Raw genomic sequence first — 27,361 nt, forward strand, 5'->3', positions numbered from 1 at the left:
CAGAAGTGCACTGTATATGGCCCAGGACCATGTGTCTGTAACCCCTGATGCAGATACCCACAGTGGTGGGGGTGTACAATGGAGGACAGAGGATAATTCCTTCCTGATTCAGGGCCAAAGCAAGCCACTGGCTCTTTGCTTGAGAAGAAAGAGGTTAGCAATCCTTGGGAACTGCTCTCACAAACCTTTGCATTTGCTCTTTGTTGAAGGGAGTTTCCGCAGAGCCGGTGGCAGCACATGACCCGCCAGAAGGAATTTGTGAGCAGGAATGCACACTGGGCTGGTTCCACATGCTGTGTTGTGCCATCAGAGGTTGGGATGGTGGCAGCCCTGCAGTGATTCTTTGGGGAGCTCTGGGCCCTGTTCTCAGAAGGAAAAGATGTCGGAAAAAACAGGAGGCTGCAAAGAGACAAGCAACAGACACGGCAAAGAGGATGGAAGGACTGAAGCTTGGCTACACTAGACCTTACAGTCGACAGCAGATATGCAATTCTAGCTACAGCAATTGCGTAGCTAGAATCGCTGTATCTGCAGTTGACTGTAAGGTCTGTCCTCACTGAGGGAAGTTGACGGGAGCGTTTCTCCCATCGAGTTCCCTTACGCCTCACGAAAGCAGGAGTACAGGGGACAACTGCTGATCCCAGAGGGATCGATTTCACACATCTTTTCTAGATGCATGAAATGGAACTCTGGAAGATCGACCCTGAGCTGATCTCCCACTAAGTGTAGACACAGCCTGGGTGATGAAGAGAGAGCCTCATCCCAAGTCCCCTGCAGTCAATGGGAATCTTTCAGAATCAGGCCCCTAGACAGCAATGTGTGTCTCTCCAGGGGCTCTCATGTGTGTGCTTCCCCTAGTGCACTGGCCCAGGCCCATGGGCTGGTGCAGAGGGGTGGCAGGTCTGTGGCCTCATTGAAACACCCCTTTGTGCAATCTTCTAGGTAGTAGGAGAGCTGAGCAGCCCCTGCTCCTAGGAGCTGCTATTGCAAGCAGTCCTTTGGGCGGCCCTGGCAGGGAGGGCAGGTTTCTTGCACCCTGGCCTCTGCATGGAACTCAGCCTGGCCCTGGAGCTGCACGTCCCATCTCAGGAGTGACAATGGGCTAGGAAAGTGCAGCGGCAAAGATACAGTGATATTGGTCACTGCAGCAAAATACAAAGGGGTGTCATAACAAAGAGAGCGGGAATGAAACAACGGGAAGGAAAACTTAGGCAGAAGTTTAGGCCCACACTAAAGTCAATCTGTTTTGCTAGCGACATCAGTAACTGTGCGCAATACCTGGGGGAACTTCCCTGGGTGAGATCTATTAGACAGTGCGGTTGGGGAGGGATAGAAGCCCCACTCGTGGGGACACTGAACAACAAACTTGACACAAGTCTCGGGAGTCTGCAGTAGGGGAGTCTGGCCCAGGCTGGGAGGGATTGGCTAGGCTCCTGGAACGTTACTGTCCAGCGGAACTTTGGCACCACTGTGATCCTATCACACAGGCCACGCCCCCTAGTGACAGGTACCGATACGGATGGCGGCCCTATCAGCAGAGGCGATCAGGAGAGTCTGCCAGCTTCAGGTAAAGATACCTGGTATTCAGTCAGCTGTGCCAAAGCATCCTGGAAAACCTGGGAGGCCAGAGATATTAGGTCCAATCCAAGGCATTATTGGTGTCAAGTCCAAATAACCTCACTGGTGCTAGTGGCATTGCTCCAGATTTTCCTCACAGAGGTCAGAAGCTGGTCCTTGATGCTACAGCACACCTGGGACTAGGTTGAATTAGCTCTGACCCTCAGCACAGAACCCAGCAGGTGTCTCTGTGATACTGATAATCCTTCCCCTCCGCCTCTTTCTGACTCCCAGATTCTCTCTCTTGGTCTCTCTCATTTTTACCTGCAGAATCAGATGAGGGTCTCACCTCTCTCCCAGCTCCAATGGTGAGTGACTCCAGCCACAGGGCAAGTGCCGTGATAACAATCGCTTATGTCCCTGAGGGCCACCCCATCCAATGCCCACCCCTCCTTCTTGGCATCTCTTCGTCATTTGTCCAATATACAGCACATGAAAAAGAGACAACTTTTTCCCAGGGGCATTCAAAGCATTGCCAGACTAGCCTATTTTGGCTCTGGGAAGTTTATGACTGGCCATTGACAGGCCTCAAACCACAGGGTGCTTCCTGGCAGGTAGAAGATTTGGATTGTACTCTCCACTTTCATCAGGCACTCAGCACTCCTCAGGATTAGGCCCCAGGGATCTGACTCCCAAAAAGTCACAGGGACAGAACCTGTTGCTGGATAGGTACAGTGATGAGGAAAATCAGTTCTCATGCTTCAGGGTCAATCCTATAAGGGTCAGGAAGAAACTTTGGTGCCTCCTGCCATTGCATGTCAAAGCTACATTGTGCCTTCAGATGCAGCTCTGAGCAAGGAGTGGGGTGGTAGCTCCACCAGCCCAGGAACAGCCCTGCGAGTCCCTAGGGCACAATCCCCTTCCCACTCCAGGGATAAAATATCTCACAGTGACTGCCTGCTCCAGGCTGGCTACTCTGACCTGTTACAGGGGTTCTACCACCTCCTCTCTCGCCTCCACACCTATCCACTGAGCAGATGCCCGGACCAGCCTGGCACCTGCAATCCAGCCAGGCCAAGCAAAGGTCTAAAGCAGACATGGGGATGGGTGACTGCGACTTGGCCCAGTCCAGCCCACAGTCCCTTGCTGGGAGCCGCTTGCTCCCCTGTGATGTGGGATCTCAGCCATCACAGACCAAGCAGGATGCTGTGTGAGATGGAGTCCAGTGGCAACACCGAAGGGCTTGACTGTGCTCTTACTCACACCTGGGAAAATCAGGCATGATGAGCCACAAGGAGTGACGCAAACTTGAAATCAGAATCTGGCCCCGGGGCCTTATATTTTGAGACATTTCTTGGGCCAGATTCTCAGCTGAGGCAAATCAGCATTGCTTCATCCAATGCCAGGGAGTCACAGACTAAGGCCAGCTGAGGATCTGGTCCGTTCTCTTCGGGAAGAGGCCGAGCCCCCTGCTGCGCCCATTTCACTTGCGGTTATGTCTCTGTGCCAGAGGGAAGAAGGGCGCCAGTGCCTCAGAGAGCTCCTGCGATGGGAGGAGTTTGATGACGTGAGGGATCTGAGGCGCAGCATAGAGCTCGACTGCCTTTACAGCAGTGTCGTCTTCGCCATGGAGAAAGGGCTCCCTTGGCCTGCGGCCGCAGAAGCAGGAAAGCTGACGGAGGAGCTGCTGAATGAAATCAAAGGTGTGTCCTCGCCGTGGGAACTGCCTCCAGCTGCCTGCTGCTCCCCTCTCTTCCTGATTGCAAACCAGAAACGTGGCAGGCAGCGCTGTTCCACGGGGTTAAAGCGAGTGTGGGGAGCATCAAGCCCTGAATGCTTGTGGGGAAGGGACTAATGTTCAGGGGGTCGGTAATTCCTGTGCAACCCCTGGTGACCAGACATGAATAGGGTGTTCCAGGAGAGGGCGCCCACCTTACAGCCGCATGAATGGGAGCAGAATCAGGCCCGTCCAGGCCTGGCAAGAGCCCTGCTCCTGGTGGTCTTTGTCAGAGTGGTCATGAACGGGGACAGACACAAGAGGCGCACTCCATCGTGGTCTGGGCTGACATGTGCCCCCCCCGGGGCAGCCCCCCCCCCCGAGCACAGCTGATTGGCTGGCATGGCTCTGAATATGCATATTTACAACAGCTGACATCAGGCCCTCACCCTACCTGCGTAAGCACCCATGAGACACAAAGACTTGAGTCTTGGTAGACTAATAGCACTTATAGTTGCACATTATCTTTTCAGCGTAGTACCCAGAGGTACTGAAACAGCAACGATGGGTCCTGTGGCACCTTATAGACTAACAGAAAAGTTTTGAGCACGAGCTTTCGTGAGCACAGACTCGCTTGAAATCTGTGCTCACAAAAGCTCATGCTCAAAACTTTCCTGTTAGTCTATGAGGTGCTACAGGACACTTTGTTGCTGTTATAGATCCAGACTAACACAGCTACCCCTCCAATACAGAGGCACTGAGACCTCATACTAGGGTGAGTAAAGTCTTTTCTCTCCAGCCTTGACCACAAGTCTGCTAAGCTTTAGCTCATGCAGTAGAGCACAGGGCTTTAGCCCCTATGACTGTAGGTTCAATCCCTGGCACTGGCAACCAAGGTCTGTTGATATTACACAAACAAACTGCTGAGAGCTCGTGAGCATCCCCTGCCAGCAGCCCTCATGTATGTAAAAAATACTGGGCCTTACTGGTAAAATGGCAGTCACATGCAATGCACCTGTGCCCGGGATTTGTTGATGCAAACACCTGAATGCCCACTTTAAACATCCCAGCACCTATGCATAAGCAAGAGGAACACCTGGTTTGTGCAAGAGGCACCTGAGGTGTCCCACAGTGGGGCACAGCTCCCTCTAGCGGGCGGCCAGCATGGAGAATAACAGCCTACTGCTTCTACAAGCTCATGGCGTTACTCGTTTAGCTCATGTAGAGCAGATCTCTGCTATGGGCCCAGGCTAAAGCCCCACTGTCAACTCACCAGCTTTACATGCATATGTTTCTGGGCATTCTTCAGAAGCAGGTGTGAACTCTTGCATAAGCTTCCTGTGTGACTGTCAGAAGATGGACGTGGGTGGTCATGGGTGGATGTTGGAACAGGGGAGTCAGGCCTTGGGGCTATACAAATGTGTTAGTAGCCAGGAATAAGAGCAAAGAGTCAAGCAGGAGTCAAAGGCCGGGGGCAGAGCTAGGGTCAGAGGTCAGGAATCAGAGGTGGGTTACCTGGAGTCAGGCAAGGCAGGGACAAACCTGGGTTTGCAGCAGGAGCAGAGCTGGAATAAGGCAGGAGAAGGATCTATTGTGGCCGTGGGCTGAACTGCTACGGCTGGGTGTAAGAGCTGATCTGCTGACTCTTCCCACCAATCAGACAGCAGCTACAAGGCATAGAGTCATAGAAACAGGAGCAGCCCCAACAAAATCATCCTAGTCAAGGCTTGGTCAGGCCTGGCCTTCAAAGCGCTAAAGATGGAGATTCCACCATCTTCTTAGGTGCTTCACCACCCTCGGACTGCAAGAGACTTTCCTGATATCCAACTTACATGTCCTTTGCTGCAACTTGTGACCGTTGCTTCCTATTCTCTCATCTGCCACCACTGAGAACAGCTGGGCTTCTTCCTCCCTGGAACCCCCTTCTTGTTACCCTCAACATCCCTTCCTAGCTGCAACTTCAGTGGTGTATTGGCTTTCCTGATTACACCCCTGCATGACCAAGTAATATTTCTATAATCCTCCCTAGTTATCTGTCCAAGTTCCCAGCTCTTGTCAGCTTCTTTTCTGTGTTTAAGCTGAGCAAAAATGTCTCTTTTAGGCAAAGCTGGTTGCCTGCCATATTGCTATTTTTAATCCATCAGGATGGTATGTTCCTGTGCCCCCAAAAAGGCTTCTTTACAACACAGTCAGCCTTCAGAGACTCCTTCTTATTAGCCTCACAGGGAATCCTGCCCATCAGCTCTCCAAGGGAGTCAAAATCTGCTTTTCTGAGGTCCAGGGTGCAGATTCTGCTGCTCTGCTTTCTTCCTTGGTCAGGATCCTGAACTCCACCATCTCCTGATCACTGCTGATGAGGTTGCCACCCATGTCTGATTCCCCCTATCAATTCTTCCCTGTTTGTAAGCCACAATTAAAGAGGAGCCTGGCCCTGTGTTGGTTCCCCAAGCACTTGCACCAGGAAGTTGTCCTCAACACGCTCCAAAAATTTCCTGTATGATCTGTGCACTGCTGTATTGCTTTCCCAGCAGATGCCAGGGTGATCAAAGTCCTCCCATGAGAACCGGAGCTGGTGATCTAAAACCTCTGTTAGTTATCGGAAGAAGCCCCCTTGTCCACCTCATCCTCCTGGTCTGGTAGTCCGTAGAAGCTGACAAGAAGTGGAAACTTGGCTGATGCCCACCACAACTTTGCCCTTGTTGCTCTCGCCTTTAAGCTTAATCCAGAGACTCTCAGACGGCTCTTCTCCAGTTTCATACTGGAGCTCTGAGCAGTTGTAATGCTCTCAAACATACAGTGCAACACCTCTGCTTTTTCTTCCCTGCCTGTCCCTCCTGAACCATTTATACCCATGCATGAAAGTGCTCCTGAATTACCCCACCAAGTCTCCGTTTCTCCAGTCACCTCATAGCTCCTTGCCTGAGGGAGTTTGTCTGGGAACTATCCAAGAGGAGGTGGGCCTTGAGTGCTTGACTGGAAGGAAGGTGTTTTTTTTGCCAAGGTAACTGCTTCAGTCCAGCAGTCTTATAAAAAAGCAGCCAATTGTGAGCCAAGTGAGCTGGGAATGGAGGAGAAGCCAACAGAGCAGGGCAAGCCAGGGTCCAAGGCTGGAACGAGGCCTGGAACAAGCAGACACAGGACCTACTGCAGCTGTCAGCGAATGCTTTGGGCAGCTAATACTCTGCCGACCTATAGAGCAGGTCTGCCGAGTCTCTTAGTCAATCAGGGGTTTGGCCAATCAAGTGCTTCAGCTGGGGACAAGCTGCCTCTGATAAGCAGGCTGGCTGCAGGGCCTTACCTCGCCACAAGGTTTAGAGATTGCCTGACTGGGTTCTTTTCCCCCACACAAGTGCGTTGGTTTGACACTGCCCCTCTCTGGTGGCCTTTGGCGAATCATCTCACTTACCTGTCTCTGAATCCTCATCTAGCTGACCTACCACGAGGAGTGAAGATTAATCATCTAATGGTGCATGTTGTTCTGTTACTTACCCTGATCTAACCCCACTAAGGTCTACGCCAGGATCCCCAGTGCTGCATGGTATAAATGAGGGGCATATTTACCCCTCTCCACATGGGCAGAGGGTGAAGGCGCAGCCGAGGAAGGCAAGCCACAGTCCCGTTCCTTCCACTCTGAGACCCTAACCCTCCCTCCCCTGAGGTCCTGCCCTTTCCACAACCTTCTTTTCTGGGTGGCACCATGGCCCCAGCCTTGCCAGTGCATGGGGAATGTAGGCACTTTTGGGAGGGCAATGCCTTCTTTTACGTACATTACTGGCTGCCCATGTCTGCCCATGGAAAATGCCATGTTAGGGCCTGCTGCATTGTCCACTGAAGACAATGAGTGTTTACAATGGCCCTTGAATTAGAGCCCGATCCTCCAAGGACGCCTCACCTGCCATTGATGTCCGTGTACTCTGAGCCATTCAGCTCTCTGCAGGATCCATTGTCATCTGTCAGGCCCACCTGGTGCTTGCTTGCTTTTGACACGCAAATACATGTGTCTTAGGCAGAGCTTTGCCGCAGAGCTACCCGCCCTGGAATGCGTAGAGTGTCTCTTGCTCCCTGCCTTAGTTTGGTGCCTTTAATAGCGTCACCCTGAGGCTTGGCGAGGGGAAGGGGAGGGGAAGGTTGCCCACAATTTGCTGCCAAGAAACTAGTTCGAGCTAATACTGTCCTTGTTTGCTTATGAGACAATACATTCAGTTCCCACCACAGAGGCGTGGCAGGATGTTTATTTAGCACAGGTTTTAAGCAGGGAAGATCTCAGGCCGCAAGACTGGGATCTGAATTTCAACTTTCCCAAAGCCCTGCTTTATATCTGGGGCTTCAGTTCACCCCCGTTTCTCCTAAGGGTTGTCCTACACTTGTGATTCCCACCCTGCACCCCCCGTCTCCCCACACATCCCACTCCAGACACTGTAAAGGGCTAAATCCTCCTCTGAGTCCATACCTGTCTCACTCCCTGACTTCAGTGGAGCTGCTTCTGAGGCACATCGGCATATGTGAGGAGAGGAATCGGATCCTCAGCCCCCTGCTCTGATCCCCCTAGCCCCAGTTCTGATTCTGAATCCTCATGTCCTCCCTGCCCTGAGCCCCCACCCCGCTGCCCTTACTCCTGAATCCCCCAAACCCTTTCCCTGACCCCCACACACCCTCAGCCCTGACTCCCCAGCCCTGCCCTGATTCCAGCACCCCCCTGCATCACCCCACCCCGAGCCCCCTCACTTATATCCAAATCCTCCAAACACCCAGCCCTGAGCCCCCCAGCCCCAGCCCCCTGCCCATATCCTGAACCCCCATACGCCAGTCTGACACGCCCCCGACTCCACCCCACACATATTCCTTGCAGGTGAGGTTGTATTGTGCCTGTGGCACCTTATAGACTATCAGATATTTTGGAGCAGAAGCTTTCGTGGGCAAAGACCTGCTTCGTCAGATGGACTTGTTGTTCGTTAATACATGTCGCAGCTCCTAAAACCAGAACTGTCTGGTCTCGCAACATCCCTCATCTGTCAGGACCAAGGATGCTCCTGGACCAGAGAACTGGGAGAGGAGGGTAACCTGAGCCAGCCTCCTAGCAGCCCCACAGGCGGCTGGGGCCAGGGCTGGAGGACAAGCATCCCCTAGGCAGCTGTGTGGGGCCGGAGCACTGGGCGTCGGGCATCACACAGCATCTCTGCAGGGAGCTGGACACGGAGAAGCTGGGGTGAAACGATTAACGTTCGCCAAGCAGTAACGCTGCAGAGGTGAGCAGTACGGACGGAGGCCAAAGCAGCAAGCTGCTCCCTGGTGGGAGGGGACAGAGAGGAATGAGTGGGCCGGGGGTGGGATCTTGTGGGGGAAGAGCTGGCACAGGGGGGCAGGCCCACACTTCGGGCAGCTGTGCCTCTCCCCCACACGCTTTAAGGGCACTTCCCCGGCTAACGCCACAGTGACACAGCTTACGCGACAGTCTGACAAAGAAGCAACAGAGCTGCTGCCTCCCGTTGGGGGAAGCCCATGGTAAGGGGGCATCTAACCGTCACAGAGCACCTCAGTACCTCACCTCCCAGCCCTGTCCATTACGGTCCGGCTCCTCCCCAGCAAGGTGATCCGAGCCCATCCGATGCCCTGGGCTGAATGAGAACGGAGCTCCCCCAGGACCGCCTGGGTAGAATACAGCCCTTCCCCCTCAGCTACAAAGCGTGGCTCTCCCGTTCCCACCTGCAGCATGCTGGGGGTTAGCATAGCTGTGCTTTCAATGCGCTCCTTAAATAACCGGCTCTCTGCACCACTGACAGGAAAGCTGGGGCTTCACAGCTCCACATTAGCTACTGGTAATGGGCCACATCCTCCCTGACTTGATTTCTCCTCTCTTGATGTTCACAACTCCATATGAACTCCTGATAATGGGCCACATCCTCCGTGACTGAACAGATCTTGTCAGCTCTGTCCTCCCCTTTACTGAGACTCTGTCTTTCAACCCTCCTCTGAAACGCCCCCACTCATGCATCTAACGAAGCGGTCTTTGCCCACGAAAGCTTATGCTCCAAAATATCAGTCTATAAGGTGCCACAGGACTTCTTGTTGTTTTTGATGCCTCAGGGTGTCTGGCACTCAGGGTCCATGGACTGCTGACTTCCCCCTCCAAACAGTAGCACAAGTAGCTGAGCAACCTCCCCCACAGGTGGGCAAACAGGAACGCCAGGTGGGCCACACCCCGGTCTCTGGCCTGCGAGTCGGTGAGGCATGGGGCAGGCAGAGCATGCTGCCTGTTTGCTTTGGAGCTAATCACATCACTTGGAGGAGTCAGGTTTGCAGAAGATTGGCTCTGCAGGCCTCACCGCTGTGTTGTTTGCACATTATAAATAAACTGCACCCCAAAGCGCAAGAGCCACATTATTAACCTCAGTGCTTTTTTTATTAAAAAAAGGAAAAAGAGGAGCCGGTACTCAGCTAGCTCCCCACTCCCTGCCGTCACCAGGATTCCCACAGCTGGGACGCTGGCGGGGCTCGGTGCCCCAGTCAGCTCCCAGCTGCAGGGCTGGCAGGGGATACCGTGGCTGGGGTTGCCGAGGTGCTGGTACTCAGTACCGGCAAGTACCAGTACAAAAAAAAGTACTGATTTACATTAACATTTGGTCAGAAACATTTCACTAGAGTGGAATGAAATAGGGATGCATATTTCATGCTAAAAAATAATTAAAAAAATATTTTTCTGTGTGATTGTCTTGTGAAAGTGTGAGGCTTTTTAATGAAAAATTGTGATTTTGTTTAAATTGTCAATTTTGTTAAAAATTCCCAAATCTTTCTTTTTAGTGGGTAAATAACACTGCCCTTCCCTCACTCTACTTCTTGTGTTTATTCCTCAGAAAAAAGAGAAAAAAGCTTAAAGGCAAAAGAAAGTGGGGCTTTTCCTGCAGAAATTAAACAAACATTTTTGCCTAGGAATTTTTTTTATCAAAACCCCAAGCACTTTTGAATAAAAGCATATTTTGGTTATATTCAGCTTTGGTCAAAAAGGTCCTGCCAAGACCTCCCGAGGTCCCTTCCAGTTCTATGAGATGTGATATTTTCTTTGGGGGAAAATCTGCTAATGGAAATGTTTTGACCAGCTCCATTCTCATCTTTCTAACCAATGCAGGCCTGTTCACAGAAATTTCTGAGTGAGTGGTATGCTTTTATGTGTAAATGTGGACCACAATTTCTTAAATATAAAAAAGCTCAAAACTAGTCATCTGATGAGTGTGCATAAGAGGTTAATTAAAAATGTGCATCTATACAGAGATTAGCAAAATGACTTTATAACATACTAAAAATGGACACAGTGATACATGTTTTATAGAAACTACCCCGTTCTGGGATCTTGCTGGGCTATCTTAAGTGAAAAACAATATGACCTTGTCCCCCTCCCTTTCCTGTTTCTAGCATTCAATGGTATGCTGGGAAATATGATCCCTTCCCTGCCTCAGGGCCAGCTCTCTAGGGAGGGAGCTGGCCAAGGAACTACAGCTCCCAGAAGGCTTTGGCTTCCATATCATGCCCTGCAAGCTCCTCCTGCGTAGGACAGCAAGGAGGAAGGGAGAGAAACCAAACATGGTGGAATGCATTCACACCTGCCCACCGCTTCTGCTTATAAGCCTGGCATTTCCCAACTTGCCTAGAATTTGGGGGAGTGCATTTTCATTTATCTGGCTGCTTGTGCATTTTAACATTTGTGATTGTTTGCTGCCTGTTCCCTCTACCTCTGCACAAAGGACATTAATAATATGCTTTGAAAAGTGAAGGAAGATAGCAGAAACTTTCCCCTTTTTAATAATTTAGCTGGGTTTTAAGTTTGCAATGCCCATATGTGGTCCTGATTCTCTCAGTAATCACATGCCATCATTGTCCCAGCCATAGAAGATCACGGTCAGCTGGCTGTGCAATCAGCATTCATATTTTTAGTCAGCAAATTTCTGCCTTGCAGTTTAGAGAGTGCAAAGGCTACACTGAGAGACAGAGGAGGAGCCTTTCCAGCAGATCTAAACAAGTTATTATTCAAGCCACATCTAGGCTATGTCTACACTAGAAGCATCTGTCTACAGAATCATAGAATCATAGAACACTAGGACTGGAAGGAACCTCGAGAGGCCATTCAGTCCAGCCCCCTGCCCCAATGGCAGGACCAAGTACTATCTAAACCATCCCTGATAGACATCTATCTAACCTGTTCTTAAATATCTCCAGAGATGGCGATTCCACAACCTCCCGAGGCAATTTATTCCACTGTTTGACCACCCTGACAGTTAGGAACTTTTTCCTAATGTCCAACCTAAACCTCCCTTGCTGCAGTTTAAGCCCGTTGCCTCTTGTTCTATCCTCAGAGGCCAAGAAGAACAAGTTTTCTCCTTCCTCCTTATGACTCCCTTTCAGATACCTGAAAGCTGCTATCATGTTTCCCCTCAATCTTCTTTTTCCCAAACTAAACAAGCCCAATTCTTTCAACCTTTTTTCACAGGTCACATTCTCTAGACCTTTAATCATTCTTGAATAGTAACAGAGAGGAAGCCATGCTAGTCTATACACTATCAAAACAAAAAGCAGTCAAGTAGCACTTTAAAGACTAGCAAAATGGTTTATTAGGTGAGCTTTCGTGGGACAGACCCACTTCTTCAGACCATAGCCAGACCAGAACAGACTCAATATTTAAGGGACAGAGAACCAAAAACAGTAAGCAAGGAGGACAAATCAGAAAAAGATAATCAAGGTGAGCAAATCAGAGAGTGGAGGGGTGGGGGGGAAGATCAAGAATTAGATTGAGTCAAGTATGCAGACAAGCCCCTATAGTGACTCAGAAAGTTCCCATCACGATTTAAACCATGTGTTAATGTTCCAAATTTGAATATAAATGTCAGTTCGTCCACTTCTCTTTCTAAAACGGAGCGATAATGTCTCTTCAGTAACACACATACCTTGAGGTCATTGTTTTTGGTTCTCTGTGTCTTAAATATTGAGTCTGTTCTGGTCTGGCTATGATCTGAAGAAGTGGGTCTGTCCCACGAAAGCTCACCTAATAAACTATTTTGCTAGTCTTTAAAGTGCTACTTGACTGCTTTTTGTTTTAATCATTCTTGTTGCTCTTTTCTGGACCCTCTCTAGTTTCTCCACATCTTTTTTGAACTGTGGTGCCCAGAACTGGACACAATACTCCAGCTGAGGCCTAACCAGTACAGAGTAGAGTGGAAGAATGACTTCTCGTGTCTTGTTCACAGCAAGAGATGTTCCAACAGAACTTCTGTCAATAGATCACATCTACAGATAAAAGCAGATCACTCTTTTGATCTGCTCTGTTGACAAAAGCATCCCTTCCCTCTGGAGCATCCACACAGCTTTTTTGGCAATGGTGTCTGTCTACAGAACACATATTTTGTGCAGATGCTCCGCCAGTTTGGGTGACAAAACCCCAGTTTTGTCTACAAAACTCTCAAGTGTAAACATAGCCCTGGAGTATTGCGTCAAGTTCTGGGCCTCCCAGTACAGAAAGGATGTGAATGCACTGAAGTGGGTCCAGCAGAGGGCAATGAAAATGACTTGGGGGCTGGAGCACATGACCTATGAGGAGAGGCTGAGGGATCTGGATTTATTTACTTTGCAAAAGAGAAGTGAAGGGCAATTTGATAGCAGTCTTCAACTTCCTGAAGGGGGGCTCTAACGAGGATGGAGAGAGGCTGTTCTCAGTCGTGACTGATGGCAGAACAAGGAGCAATGGTCTTAAGTTACAGAGGGGGAGGTCTAGGTTGGCTATTAGGAAAACCTACTTCACTCGGAGAGTGGTGAAGCACTGGAATGTGTTACCTAGAGAGCTGGTGGAATCTCCATCCCGAGAGGTTTTTAAGTCCTGGCTTGACAAAGCCCTGGCTGGGATGATTTAGTTTGGATTGGTCCTGCCTTGGGACTCGATAATCTCCTGAGCTCCCTTGCAGCCCTAGGATTCTATGATTCTGTGACAGAAAGACTGTTTGTGCTCCAGCCGTGGGGGACGGCCTTCTCCGAGACGTCTCCCCATTCTAGATACAGAGAACTGAAACTGTACGGTCCCTTCAGCCACAGTTGTTGCGCCCTGTAGAATGCAGCCATGCTGGTCTCACACTTCTTTATGCACAACAGCCCTTGCCACCGTTCCCCCATGACAAGTGTAAAGATGGACAGTGTGGGATGTTATCAGTTTACTCCCACCTACTCACCCGCCCCCTGCAAACTAATATTGACTGGCACTAATGTTCTCCTCTGAACAGCCTGGCCCCAAAAGGGCAAGCTGATTGCTACCAGCACCTTGGAAGGGTTATTTAAGCAACAATTTCATTTAATTTCTTTCCAGGCGTACCCATTACTCAGGCTGTCTGTGTTCTGAAGGATAAACTGGCTGCGTGTGAGCCAAAGCTGAGCCCATTCAACCCACAGGTCTTGTGTGACTACTTCTGTAACACGCTCATCAGGCACTACCCACTGTATCAGTTTGTGCTGTGCCGGGAGAGAGACGCTGAACAGACGACTGCCTACCTAGAGATCTGTGTGCCACCCCAGCCTTTGCCGCTGATGGCAGGCGTCAATGCTGAAGTCTGGCAGTATCAGCAGCAGCTGGCTGCCCTCTCAGCTGCCGAGGCTCAAAAACGAACCGACATGCTGCTGCTTCGAGAGACGCTGCATCTGGAGAGAGAGCATATGTTGCAGAGAGTGTATGATGATCTGAAATCACGAGAAGAGATCCTAGACAGACAGGTAACACAGTATTCGCTGTACAGAAAGGGGCACTTCATACTAAAAGTATACGGATGAGGGTATTGCATGTCAGGAGACCAGGGCTCTGCTTTTGACTCTGCCACTGAGTCACTCTGTGACCTTGACCATGTCAATTCACCTTATGTGGCCTGAGTTATCACCAGTGTTCCCCAGAGAGAGGTCTGCAGTGGCCAGGAATCCATGGTGCATACATGGAGGTTGTTCCTATTTATGATGATCCTTAGAGATGTTGACATTACGTTGGGAAATTTTATTTCTAGCATTTCTCAAGTGACAGAGATGGGTGTGAATCAACCAGCTCCAAACCCTCGTAAGCCTGGGAGGTTTACAGTCCAGACCTCTTATTTGGGGGAGTTCAGCTTTGGCAGTTGACGTCAATGGGTTTGTTATAAAGGATTAGTGGGAGGCAGACACCTTACAAAACCCTGCAAAGATGCAACCCCCTGCATGCTTTATTGCATGAGGTCCCTTATCCTTGGCACTCTCTCTCATGTTTCCACCACGCTCTCTCTGCTCCTATTAAGGGTATGTTGCGGGGTCTCAACAAAGAATATGTGGATAACAACAACTCCCCCTGGCCTGGAGATGAGGTAACAGCTGGAATCCCAAACCATTACAGAGCAGATGGTTGGGGACTATAGCATGCAGAATATTCCAGTTGGACCTTGAGACGCCTAGGCTGTGTCTATACTACGTTCACCTTTAGGAAGTGGGATGCAAATGCAGCCATCAGAAATTCAAATGAGGTGCTCATTTACATATCACGTGCCTCATTTGCATGATGGCAGACACTCGGTGTTCCGGAAGCGCTGTTGTCGGAAGAAACTAAGGAGTATAGACGGGGTTCATTTGAAAAATATGAGGCAGAAGGGTGCTTTTGAAAGTGGGGTTTGCTTTCAAAGGAACCCCGTCTACACTGCTTGGTTTTTTTTTGTTTTGTTTTTTTTTTTACAAAAACAGCACTTCTGGAACTTTGGCTGCTATTGTGCAAATGAGGTGTGTGGTATGTAAATCAGTGCCTCATTTGCATTTCTGATTGGCCACATTTGCATTCACCCTCTGAAAGGGGAACGTAGTGTAGACACAGCCCTACGGTCTACTCACATTGCAATCCTTTCCCCACTACCAGGTGTGTAGCAGGGGCTGTTGGGATTGAGTAAGAGTTGACTAATGCGGTAAGGGAAGGGGTGTTACTTGCAAAGTGACCCTGTCTAGCCCAGTACAAGATCAGGCTCCATCTAGGGTATGTCAGACTGAAAAAACAAACAAACAGACTTCGCTTGTTGATGGTGCTGGTTCCTCCGCTGTAGTATTTTCACCCACTTAGGCTGTGTCTACATTTGCATTCCCCTTTTGAAAGAGGCATGCAAATGAGGGAAATTGAAATGCAAATGAGGTGCAGATTTACAGATCTGGTGCCTCATTTGCATGTTCTTGTTTCAAAATAGCTTCTTTCGAAAGAAGGAAACCAGTGGAGACGCTGCTCTTTTGAAAGTAAACCCCATCTTCGAAAACATCCTTCTCCCCATAAAAAAAGGGACGAAGGATTCTTTCGAAGATGGGGTTTACTTCTTTTTCTTCTGGTTTTCTTCTTTCGAAAGAAGCTATTTCGAAATAAGAATATGAAAATGAGGTGCCAGATATGTAAATCTGCACCTCATTTGCATTTTCAATTTCCCTCGTTTGCATGCCTCTTTCAAAAGAGGAATGCAAGTGCAGACACAGCCTTATGGCTTTTCTGAAAAGAAGTGTAACTTACTCTGTTTACACATATCGGTGTAAATGAATTCAATAAATCATCACGCTGCACACACGTTGGCTGACATCTAGCCGCTGACCAATCGCATAACCACCACACTGGCACAGGGCATCAGCCGCACGTCGGTGCCAGTTGCTATGCTGCCATACAGCTAGGAGAAGATTAGAGGAGAGGGGAGGCTCGCACAGTATCAGCCAATGTTGCTGTGTTGCCAAACTATTGCCGCTCTTGCGAGAGGTAGAAATAAAATGATGTTTTGGTATTTTCCATTGCTGTTATCACCGTAAAATGGTTATTTATTGTAAAACTTGGAACGGTTTTTCCAAATGCACGTGGCACACCTGTGAGTTGCTCATGGAACACCCGTATTCCACAGAACAGTGTTTACAAAACACTGTCCTACCATGACCTCCTGGTCCAGGAAAAAGGTCCCTACTTGTGGTTTCCTGGACAGGCCAGTATATTGGAAGATGTGTCTGTCACGCCCCTTGCCAGGCCAGCCTGTGTTAAGGTCCCTGAAACACCCATGGTGATGCACAAGCACAGCATGATGAGCGTCGGTCTCCTCATCGTCGCTTTGCAGCTTCAGGCTGTTATTTGTGACACGTTAGTGAAACCTATTAGCATTTTCTTCAATGCTTCGGGGCCATTTCCGCAGACAGAGGCGGCACAGCGTGCAGCACAAAAAGCTGATACCGACGGCAGCGGGAAGCACGGAAGTCGCTGGAATGGGAAGAGATGAACCACCAAGCCTTGGGACAGGACCCAGGATGCCTGCATCCCCACCGTTGGCCTTCCCACAAGTCTCAGCAGCAGAAGAGGAAGAGGTGCTCTGTGGAGAGCTGCCCAAAGTGCTGCTCAGGTTTCCAGGAGTCAATTTGCATTCTGGGATAGCGAGGACAAAGGAAGATACCCAGTGAGACTGTGGGATGCACTTGCTGCACTGCCAGGACCCAAGTCATGCATCTACGCTGCAAAGCAAAAGGGCTTCGACCCTGGATCCTGCCTTGACTCAGGCTTGGAACCCACCATCCTCACAATGTCCTGGGTCCAGCCTGATTCTGGGAGATTTACGTGGAGAGATGAGGGGAGTCTGGGTTCCAGTCTGAATCTGAGCCTGGGTTAACGCAGGTTTGTGGGCACAGGCCTAAGCCATGACACGCAAAGTATTAGGAAGGGCGTGCCTTGTCTGAGAGCCCAGTCCAGCTCTAATAAAGTCCACAGACCCTCCTTGACTTAATGAACCTGTGCTTCTCCTCCCTCTTCCTTGGAGGAGACTTGAAGAGGGTTACTGAAAACTCAAGCAGGGCAGAACATGGTGCTGCAAAGAGAGAACCAACAGCGGGCGATGGGGGTGAGTGAGTCCAATACAAATGGCAACTGTTCTCTGGAGGGTTTTTTTTTTTTTTTAATTTCTTCCGTGAAAAACTGAAGCCAAAAAGGGGAACATTTTTAGGTTTTGAAAAAATGTTCATTGGCCAAACAAAAATTACCCCAAGCTGAAAACCCAGGCAGAAAAAGTTTCAGGTTTGGAGTTCTGGTTTTCACTGAAACTTGGGCCATTTCAACCAAAACTAAACGTTCCATGAAAAGCAAAATTCCCATTTTTCCATGGCAAAGTTTTTGACCAGCGACAGTGCTCAGCCCCACTTCCTTGGAACGGTGTTATTAATAAATTATTAATTGTTCAAAACCAACAAGAAGTCCTGTGGCACTTTATAGACCAACAGATATTTTGGAGCATCAGCTTTCGTGGGCAAAGACCCGCTTTGTCAGACGGTCTTTGCCCGTGAAATCTTCTGCTCCAAAATATCTGTTAGTCTATAAGGTGCCACAGGACTTCTTGTTGGTTTTGAAGAAACAGACTAACTCGGCTACTCCTCTAATATTTATTAATTGTTATCATTGTGCCAGTGTAACCTACCTGCCTAAGGGTGTGATCACTGTCCCATCTAGTGGCACTTAGATCACTCACAGACAAAGCAAGCTAGCAGCCTTAGCTGAGAGCCAGCTGGCTTCTTGCAGAAACTGTAGTGGCTTCTACACTAAGCTCTAGAAGTCACAGGTTCAAATCCACCTATGGGCAATTACACCAGCATCAAAGATTCCCTCATTCTATACTGCATGCTATGCCAAAGCAATCCCTGCCTCAACAAAGGCTATGTTTACACAGTAGAGCTATTTCACAGTACTGAGGTAACCTGAAATGGCTATGAAAGGCAGCTGGTATTTCAAAATATTTTTCCAAATACTGGGCACGCTATTTCAGCATCTTTCTACACCTCGTTGCAGGAGGAGTAAAGGATGCCATGAAATTGCACGATATTTTGACATTTGGCGCTAATGCCAAAATAGTCTATTTTGAAATTAACTCGAAATAGGATATGCAATTTGCACAGCTCAAAGGGCATATCTTATTTCGAGTTAAGGGTGCAGTGTAAACATAGCCAAAGCGAATAGGTCCAAGGGGACCGTTCAAATCACGTCCAGTCCCCCAAAGATCTCTGGAAAATATCAGGCTCATCATTCCCATCTTCTTGCCAACTTTTCCTCCTCCTCTCCCATGCCAAAGTTCACCACCAAGCTCACATCGCAGTTTACCGTCGCTCACGCTGAGTCCACTCTTACCCAGGGCTAAGGCTACACTACAGCGCTCTGTCGACAGAAGTCACTGTCAGACGAAATTTCCAGACAAAACTTCTGTCGACAGAGTGCGGCCACACACAAAAGCCAATGAGAAGATTGCTGGGCTCTGTTAACAGAGCGGCCAGACTGCCCAGCCGCTCTCTTGACCAAACAGGCTCCCGGAAGCACAGCAGGCAGGGCTGCCCATTGTTCAGGATGCCTTGTCTGTCGCGAGAAAGACCCCCAGAGCATCCACACAGCTTTTCTGTCAACAGCAGCGTTATGCCTCATGGATGAGAGGCAGAACGAGGCTGGCAAAAGTGCTGAGTTTTGTCAACAAACCGTCGCCGAAATGCATTGTGCGTGTGGAGCTTCCACCAGTTTTGTCGACAAAACCGGGGGTTTGTCAGCAAAGCTCTCTAGTATAACTGTAGCCCTTGCGCTTCCGAGCACCTTCGCTTTCAAACACTCCTCTAATTGACGTCGTGGAGCTGAAGCGTTCCTCAGCCCAGGCTGCCACTTCACGGGGTCAAGAAAAGAAGCTCCAGAGGCTCCGGTTCTGCAGTGACAGAACTACTAAATCGCCTTCCATTACACCTGATGGCACTTGCGCCGGTGACACCAGGAGACAGACCCTGGGCGGAATTTGGCTGGTGATCCCTAACAAAGCCCCATTTTAGTTGCAGTTGAGCATTTTTCACCCTGACGCAAAGCCTGCCGCGGGATGAGTCTCAAAACGCTCCTCGCTCGCTCGCCTCAGAGCAAACAGAGGCGGTTTTTTGAACGGCGGCTCTGACGTGTGTGTGCTCTGCCCTCCAGGACCTTTTGGTGAGAATAGCATCATTGCCATGAGCATAATAAGGTATGAAACCTCCAGCTGTCACTAGTCCCTGCCCTAAAGAGAGACATCGAGAAGCCAGGACCCACTGGGAGAACCAGAGCTTGGGTGTGGGACTTTCTCCAACCCTTCCTATTGTTAGCACAGGGGTGAACTGAGAGAAACCTGGTGATGGGCTGAGTCAACACCTCACAGAGATGTGTAGGTGGGAGGTGACTTTTGAGTGAACAGAACTGGCACTAAAAGCCCACCTACGGCAAAGGGTGCCTGCAGCCTGGTCCCACCCAGTGGCTGTGGGCTGAGTATTGTTTTGGGTAGTGTGAATGGAGAGAGAGAGACCAAGGAAGCAGCTGAAAATGTCCCTGACTCTGAGTGAAACCTTGTGGGGTTGCGGGTCAGGGTGCAGGCTGGGAAGCTCAATGCCATGTGCACAAGAATCTGTTTCCTTTTTTTGATGCCTTCTGCATTCAGAGGCCCAGGACTCACTTTTGTAGAGAAACAAAACTGCACTGAAGAAACCCCGGTGATCAAGTTCCCCCCCAAGCCTGCATAGGGACTCAGGGTGCAGCAGGAAAAGATTGGTCTCTCTAAGTCCTGAAGCTGCCCTGAATGGCTCCTCTCCACCAGCCTGAGGCCCCTCCTGACCCTCAAAGCTCTCATCCCCAGCCCCACCCCAAAGCCCACACCCCCAACCCTGAGTCTGTATTCCCTCCTGCATTCCAACTCCAAGCCCTGCATCCCTCCCCAATCCTGGAGTCCCCTCCTGTACTCCACACACCCCTCATCCCCAGGCCCCCCTCAGAGCCTTCACCCACAGCATCCCACCCATCTGTCCCATCCCTGAGCCCCTCAACCACAGCCCCACATTAGAACCTGCACCCCAACTGGAGCACTCACACTCCTGCAACCCCGCCCTAAGCCCCTGCTCCCACTCAGAACCCCTTGGCCCCACCTGCCGCCCCATGACTTTTGTTATGCGCACCAATACAAAGGTGACGTGTCATATGTCAGCTCTATGTCGCACATCAACTCCGGGTCACATATCACCTCCGTTTTGCACGTTAGCTCTGCGTTCATGCACCTAATAAAATTCATTCCACTCGGGGTGGGAAGAATTAGGGGTAACAGTGTTGATGATCACAGAACGCTAGAACCGGAAGGGACCTCGAGAGGTCATCAAGTCCAGTCCCCTGCCCTCTCGGCAGGACCAAACACCATTCAGAGTCCCTAGACCACTAGCATGACATCACCGTTGGTTTTAATGATTTTAACCTAACCCAGAGACTCACAACGTATCTGTCTCCTATGTCCATCTCCACCTCAGTCCAGGTGTGCACATTTTCAATATATAAGGCAACACCTCCTCCCGGTTTACCTCGCCTGTCCTTCCTGAATAAGCTGTACCCTTCTGTATCAACATGCCAATGATTGGTATTATCCCACCAAGTCTCTGTGATACCAACAATGTCATAGTTGTGTTTATTTATTAGGACTTTGAGTCTTTCCTGCTTATCACCTACATTTCTGCATTTCATAGAATCATAGAATTCTAGGCCTGGAAGGGACCTCAGGAGGTCATCTAATCCAGCCCCGTGCTTCAAGCAGGATCAACCCCAATTAAGTCATCCCAGCCAGGACCTTGTCAAGCCAAGACTTAAAAACCTCTAGGGATGGAGAATCCACCACCTCTCTAGGTAATGCATTCCAGTGCTTCACCACCCTCCTGGTGAAGTAGTTTTTCCTAATATCCAACCTAGACCTCCCCCTCTGTAACTTCAGACCATTGCTCCTTGTTCTGCTATCTGATACCACTGAAAACAGTTTCTCACCATCCTTTTTAGAGCTCCCCTTCAGGAAGTTGAAGGCTCCTATTAAATCACCCCTTAGTCTTCTCTTCTGTAAACTGAATAACCCCAAATTCCTCAGCCTCTCTTCGTAGGTCATGTGCTCTAGTCCCTTAATCATTTTTGTTGCCCTCCACTGAACCTGCTCCAGCACATCCACATCCTTTCTATATTGGGGGGGCCCCAAAACTGGACACAATATTCCAGATGTGGCCTCACCAGTGTCGAATAGAGGGGAACAACCACTTCAATACATCTGCTCAAAATGCTCCTCCTAATGCACCCCAATATGTCGTTAGCCTTTCTGACTACAAGGACATACTGTTTAGTCACATCCAGCCTTTCATCCACCATAACCCCTAGGTCCCTTTCCGCTGTACTGCTGCTTAGCCAGTTGGTCCCCAGCCTATAACAATGTTTGGGATTCTTCCACCCTGGGTGCAGGACTCTACACGTCTCCTTGTTGAACCGCATCAGATTTCTTTTGGCCCAATCCTCCAATTTGTGTATTGGCATCTAAGATACTGATTTGATTTTTCCTCTCAGTTCTTCCCATTCCCTCCTTTTTCTCTGCTATTATAGCCCATGTTCCCACCTATTTTCAACCCAATCCTAGGTCTCCATGTTCTTCACTTATCTGTGAGCATTGGTCACCTGCCCCTGTTGAACCTAGTTTAAAACCCTCCTCACTAGGTCAGCCAGTCTGCATCCAAAATCATCAATGATCATCGAGAATGTGACCTATGAAGAAAGGCTGAAAGAATTGGGCTTGTTTAGTCTGGAAAAGAGAAGATTGTCGGGGGACATGCTAGCGGTTTGCAGGTACCTAAAAGGGAGTCATAAGGAGGAGGGAGAAAACTTGTTCTTCTTGGCCTCTGAGGATAGAACAAGAGGCAATGGACTTAAACTGCAGCAAGGGAGGTTTAGGTTGGACATTAGGAAAAAGTTCCTAACTGTCATGGTGGTCAAACACTGGAATAACTTGCCAAGGGAGGTTGTAGAATCGCCATCTCTGGAGATATTTAAGACCAGGTTAGATAGATGTCTATCAGGGATGGTTTAGACAGTACTTGGTCCTGCCACTGGGGCAGGGGGCTGGACTCGATGGCCTCTCGAGGCCCCTTCCAGACCTAGTGTTCTATGATTCTACTCCCAGAACCTCAAACTTTCTCTAGCAACTTGGGTCACAAAGGGCTTGTCTACACTAGCTCCCTACTTGGAAGGGAGCATGGTAAGTCGGGTGTCGGGAGTTTACTAATGAAGTGCTGCGGTGCATATGCAGCACTTCATTAAGCAAATTCTCCCCCTGCGGCAACTCCGAAGTGTTACACTTCAAAGTGCCGGCTCATGTCTAGCTGCGGCTCACCCACCGGTGCCTCAAAGTGCCCGGGGTACTTCAAAGTCCCTTTCCTCCTCAAAGTTTACTCCTACACGCAAGCCAGCACTTCAAAGTTTAACACTTTGGACTTGCCGCAGTGGGGAATTTGCTTAATGAAGTGCTGAATATGCACCGCAGCACTTCATTAATAAACTCCCAACACCCTACGTACCACGCTCCCTTCCAAGTGGGGAGCTAGTGTAGACACAGCCAAAAGGACAGCCAGGCTATCCACCTGCTCGTTATTTTATGGCACGCACTGCTCGTTAGGCATTTCATACAAAATACAGGTGCCTGTCCCAGGGATCTGAAGCTCAGCAGGACCCCTGCTAACTAGTGCATTATTGCATGAGGTCTTTTGCCGCTTTCCGTAGGAGTGCTCCCAAAGTAAAGGTACATCTAGACAACATGGAAGATTGACTTGGCCTAGGTCGATCTTCTGGGGTCCGATTCATGTGCCTGGTGAAGACACGCAAAATCAAACTACCTGGGGTCAGCAGTTGACCCCATATGCCTCGATCTCAGGCGGACTAAGGGAGGTTGACCAGAGACACTCCCCTGTTGTCCTCCTTGTGCGTGGAAACCGAGGTAAGTCGATTGCAGATAAATCGATTCTAGCAACATGATTGCTATAACTAGAATTGTGTATCTGCACTCGACTTACCTGCCTTGTGTAGACCAACTCTAAGGCTATAAGGTGAGTGAGGTTTGAGAAGGAAGGGTGAAGTTACCCAGCTTACACCATTTTTCTTGGTGGGAGAAATGAGCTTTTAGTAAGTGTGGGCTAATGCTCCCTAGGTCTGATATAACCTGTTTCATCAGAGGTGCTCAGAGGACCTCACAAAGGAGGCCAGGTTTGCTATCCCTCTGGCAGATGGGTAAAGCAAGGTGATGTGTGGTCACCAGGGAACGGTGGCAGAGTGGGAATAGAGGGCAGGTTGCCTGACTCTTTGGGCAGCGCTCTGAAAGAGACATTCAGCTGCCATCCAGCTGGCTAGCTCAGTTTTGTTTCTACTAACAGTGCACATTCGCACATAAAAATTTATTCTGCACATGGATGGAAAAAATCCACAGATGGTTGGGAAAGACAGGAGGGCACACTGCTCAGGAGGGCATGCTGCACACGGGGGCCATGAGGCTCAGGGTTCGTTAAATAAAATGCACAGCAAGAAATCCAAATGCACTGAAGCACTTTTCACCACAATCAGCTCTGACACAAGAGCGCAAGGTGCTAATTGCTCAGTTGGCGTTGACTCATATTCATGCTGATTTTTGTCTCAGGTGCTGTCGAGGGAAGGGATCCGCCCCTGCGGGGATCCAGCTTTGTTCTTGTTTGACTTTGTTATATCAGCACATAGTGGTACATAGCACAGGCCTATGCCTGGTTGCTGTCAGCTCCCTACTTCAAGCTACCTCTACACTACAGAGTTAGTTTGCAATAACAGCTGTTACTCTGAAATAACTTTGCTGGTGTCTACATTACACATTGAATAGTAACAGAGAGACAGCTGTGCTAGTCTATATACTATCAAAACAAAAAAAGCAGTAAAGTAGCACTTTAAAGACTAACAAAATAATTTATTAGGTGACCTTTCTTGGGATAGACCCACTTCTTCAGGGTCTGTCCCATGAAAGTTCACCTAATAAATTATTTTGTTAGTCTTTAAAGTACTACTTTACTGCTTTTTTGTTTTTACATTACACATGCGCTATTTTGAAATAAATTCAAAATTGAGGGTGCATTATTTTGAAATCGGTAGCCCTCATTGCAGGAAGAATAAGACCTATTTCAAAGGCACTATTAAGACGTGGTTTAGTGCTATTTCGAAATAAGCAATAACGGCACCCAACAGCACTATTTTGAAATAGTGCTGCGTGCCGGACATGCTATTTTAAAACAGCTGGGTGCTGTTTTGAAATGCATTTTGTGCGTGGCTGTGTTATTTGGGAATAAGATATTTCAAAATAGCTGTTGTGATCTATCTGATTTCGAAATACCTCTGCAGTGAAGCCGTAAATCCAGTGATCTCTGTATTCATGGAAAGGGGCAGGTCATAAAACAAGCCTTCAACCTCAGTCTGGGACCTGTACCCAGTAGGAGTTTTGCTTGAGTAACGACTGCAGGATTTGACTCACTGTATTTAAACAAGCAGCTCCTCCTCTCCTGCATTCCTGAGAACACCTCCTTAAAACTAAATTCATTTGGAAAAAATGCAAATCAAAATACGTTTCACCACGGATGCTGTTTGTTTGCTCTTTACTGAGCTTGGCCAGTGAAATGACGACAAATCAGAGTCAACTCTCTCCTTTTCTTGCCCCAAACAGACCCACGGGGATAGGATGTCCGAAACCTAGAGAGGTAGTGGAATCTCCTTCCCTTGAGGACTTTCAGTCCCAGCTTGACCAAGCCTTGGCTGGGATGATTTAGTTGGGATTAAGTATCAGAGAGGTAGCCGTGTTAGTCTTCATCTGCAAAAACAAGAAGTCCTGTGGCACCTTATAGACTAACACATATACTGGAGCATAAGCTTTCATGGGCAAAGACCCACTTTGTCAGCTACCACAGGACTTCTCATTGCTTTTTTAGCTGGGATTAGTCCTGCTTTCAGCAGGGGGTTGGGCTTTGTGACCTCCTGAGGTCTCTTCCTATCCTAGGATTCTATGATTCTATCAACCCTTATTTGCCACCTGTGAGGCTTGATAATCAACTACATGACAAGAAGAAATCCTGTGGCACTTTATAGACTAACAGAGATTTTGGAGCATAAGCTTTTGTGGGCAAAGACCCACTTCTTTGCCCACAAAAGCTTATGCTCCAAAATATCTATTAGTCTATAAGGTGCCACAAGACTTCTTGTTGTTTTTGAAGATACAGACTAACACGACCACCCCTCTGATCACGACATGACAGTGACTCTTTAATAGCAGCGAAGGTCCTGAGGTTTTGTCCACTGGTTTAATTCTCCACCCCCTCTTCGTCATCATAGTGGGGTACTTTGGTGCAAGATCATGCTGCTCTTACCCAAGCCTCAAGCTGCTGACATCAGTGGGAGTCTGGGGTGTGCCAAAAATCCACAACCAGGCACTCGATGGCGAGGCTGTGTATGGGGCTGCCATCCTCGGTCTCATTCCCTAATCAGCCATGAGGAGTTTATAACACCCAAGGCACAAAAATAAATTAACCTGCCTCAGCCGGCACTACAGGTTCTCAGCCCTGGCGCAAATCGTTTTGGAAATGTTATTAAACTCTAACGAGGCACTCTGAGGGTTGGGCTGCCTGGCTGGTGGAATTAAGGTTCCCTAACGAGCAGGTGACTACGTGGCCTGTTGGCAGTCCCTGACGTGTTCGAGGGAAGCTGAGGTGATCCGCCTCCCAAATCACCTTTTGAACTCACACGAACAGCAGGAAAGAACAAGCGGTGGTCTAGCTGGTTCTTTAACCTCCTGGCTCAGTCCGACAATGGAAATTCCCTCAAAGTTTCCTTCTTGGCTCTTGCAGGGTGCAGAATCTTGTTCTTATTCTCCACAGAACCAGCTGGTGGGAGTTGGAGCTGGCTCACCAATCCAGTTAGATCTCAGGAGGCCTGGTGGTGGTCTGGACCATTCATGTGGAGGTCTGCTGTTATGCTGACAATAGACACAACACTCCATGCTCTGATACTGCTTCAGAGCTGGATGGCTTCTGTGAGGCAATGTGCCCAGGTGTTCATCCTCCCTTCCCAGAGTAGAGGGGAACTTGTCTTCAGAGCCATCAATGACTCAGGCCCAGGTTTGCGCCCTGGCCATCAGGAGACCCCATGCCTCACACAGCAGGCCAGAGGGCATTCCACCAGGCAGGGAAAGGGTAACACTGCTCCAGAGGAAGCATCTCACCATCTTTTCTGCTCCCTCGCCTCCTTCCCCGGTGGCCCAGTGCCAGTTCGAAGGGAATGGCCCATTTGTAAAGCAATAGAGGTAGTTAACCAAAGGGGTGAAATGAGCCATGGTCAATGTTCTAATTTTTTCCATCCCTGTGCAGAATAAATTTTGTTTTGTGCGCCAAGACATATGTGGATGTGCACCACCCATAAAACCACACGTTGCCAGCCAAGAAAGCTCTGCTAATCAGCCCGGTGGCATTCGAATCTCTCCCAGGTGGCCTCCCAAGCGCTCAGCTTATGGGGAACCCTGGCCATGCCCCACTCCCTCTTCTCCTGCTTGCTCTTTAGGTTCTGGAGACCCTCATGAAAGAAGTGGTCGGCACCCAGATCCAAGCTCTCCGCGAGATCCTGCAGACTGAGATCCAGACCACCTTTGAGATCCTGGAGCTCAGACTCCAGAAGAAAGTCCTGACCCTCAACCCTCCTGTGCCCTACCCCCCACCTCCCTCGCTTGAAGACCGAGCCAAGAAGGCAGCCAAAGCACAGCAGCAGAAAAAGAAGAAGTGAGGGGCTGTGGGTTGGTGCAGCACTTGGCAGAAGCCCCTGCCTGGCTTGTAATAACCACAGGTGGAGCCTTCTCAGTTCTGAAGACCATAGAACCTGCCCTGGGTTCTTAACGCTCTATCTGTAACTGGCCTGTTTGTTCCCATTGCCATGGCCGGACCGGGTCAGTGACTGAGGAGCTATGAATAGGGGAGATGGAAGTCACCAGATGTTGCTAGCTTGGTTCTGAGAGCTACAACTTCACTCTCCTCTAACAGCTTCCTGGCGCAATGCTGGACCTCTGGGCTTGGCAATGAAGACCAAAAGACGGTCTAATAAATCGGTGGCCTGACCCACTGCTCTTTCGTGCTATGTTGAGCCCTGTTGTATTCCTCTGACTACCCTGGGGCATGGGAATCCGGGGTCCCCTAGTGCCTCTGGTCGGGCCTTGCTGGGGGACCTCAGGCAAGTCACTCGCT

General features: G+C 49.3%; 1 protein-coding gene across 1 annotated transcript; it reads left to right on the forward strand.

Annotated features, from left to right (window-relative positions):
• The first annotated feature begins 1,519 nt into the window (after nt 1-1,519).
• C3H8orf74 (chromosome 3 C8orf74 homolog) lies at nt 1,520-26,906 on the forward strand. Its single transcript, XM_074989161.1, has 4 exons — nt 1,520-1,567; nt 3,068-3,367; nt 13,649-14,014; nt 26,688-26,906. The coding sequence occupies exons 1-4, from the start codon at nt 1,520-1,522 to the stop codon at nt 26,904-26,906; spliced, it is 933 nt and encodes a 310-aa protein (XP_074845262.1).
• Nucleotides 26,907-27,361: the final 455 nt, after the last annotated feature.

Source organism: Carettochelys insculpta, chromosome 3, assembly GCF_033958435.1.
Source record: "Carettochelys insculpta isolate YL-2023 chromosome 3, ASM3395843v1, whole genome shotgun sequence".
NCBI lineage: Eukaryota > Metazoa > Chordata > Testudines > Carettochelyidae > Carettochelys > Carettochelys insculpta.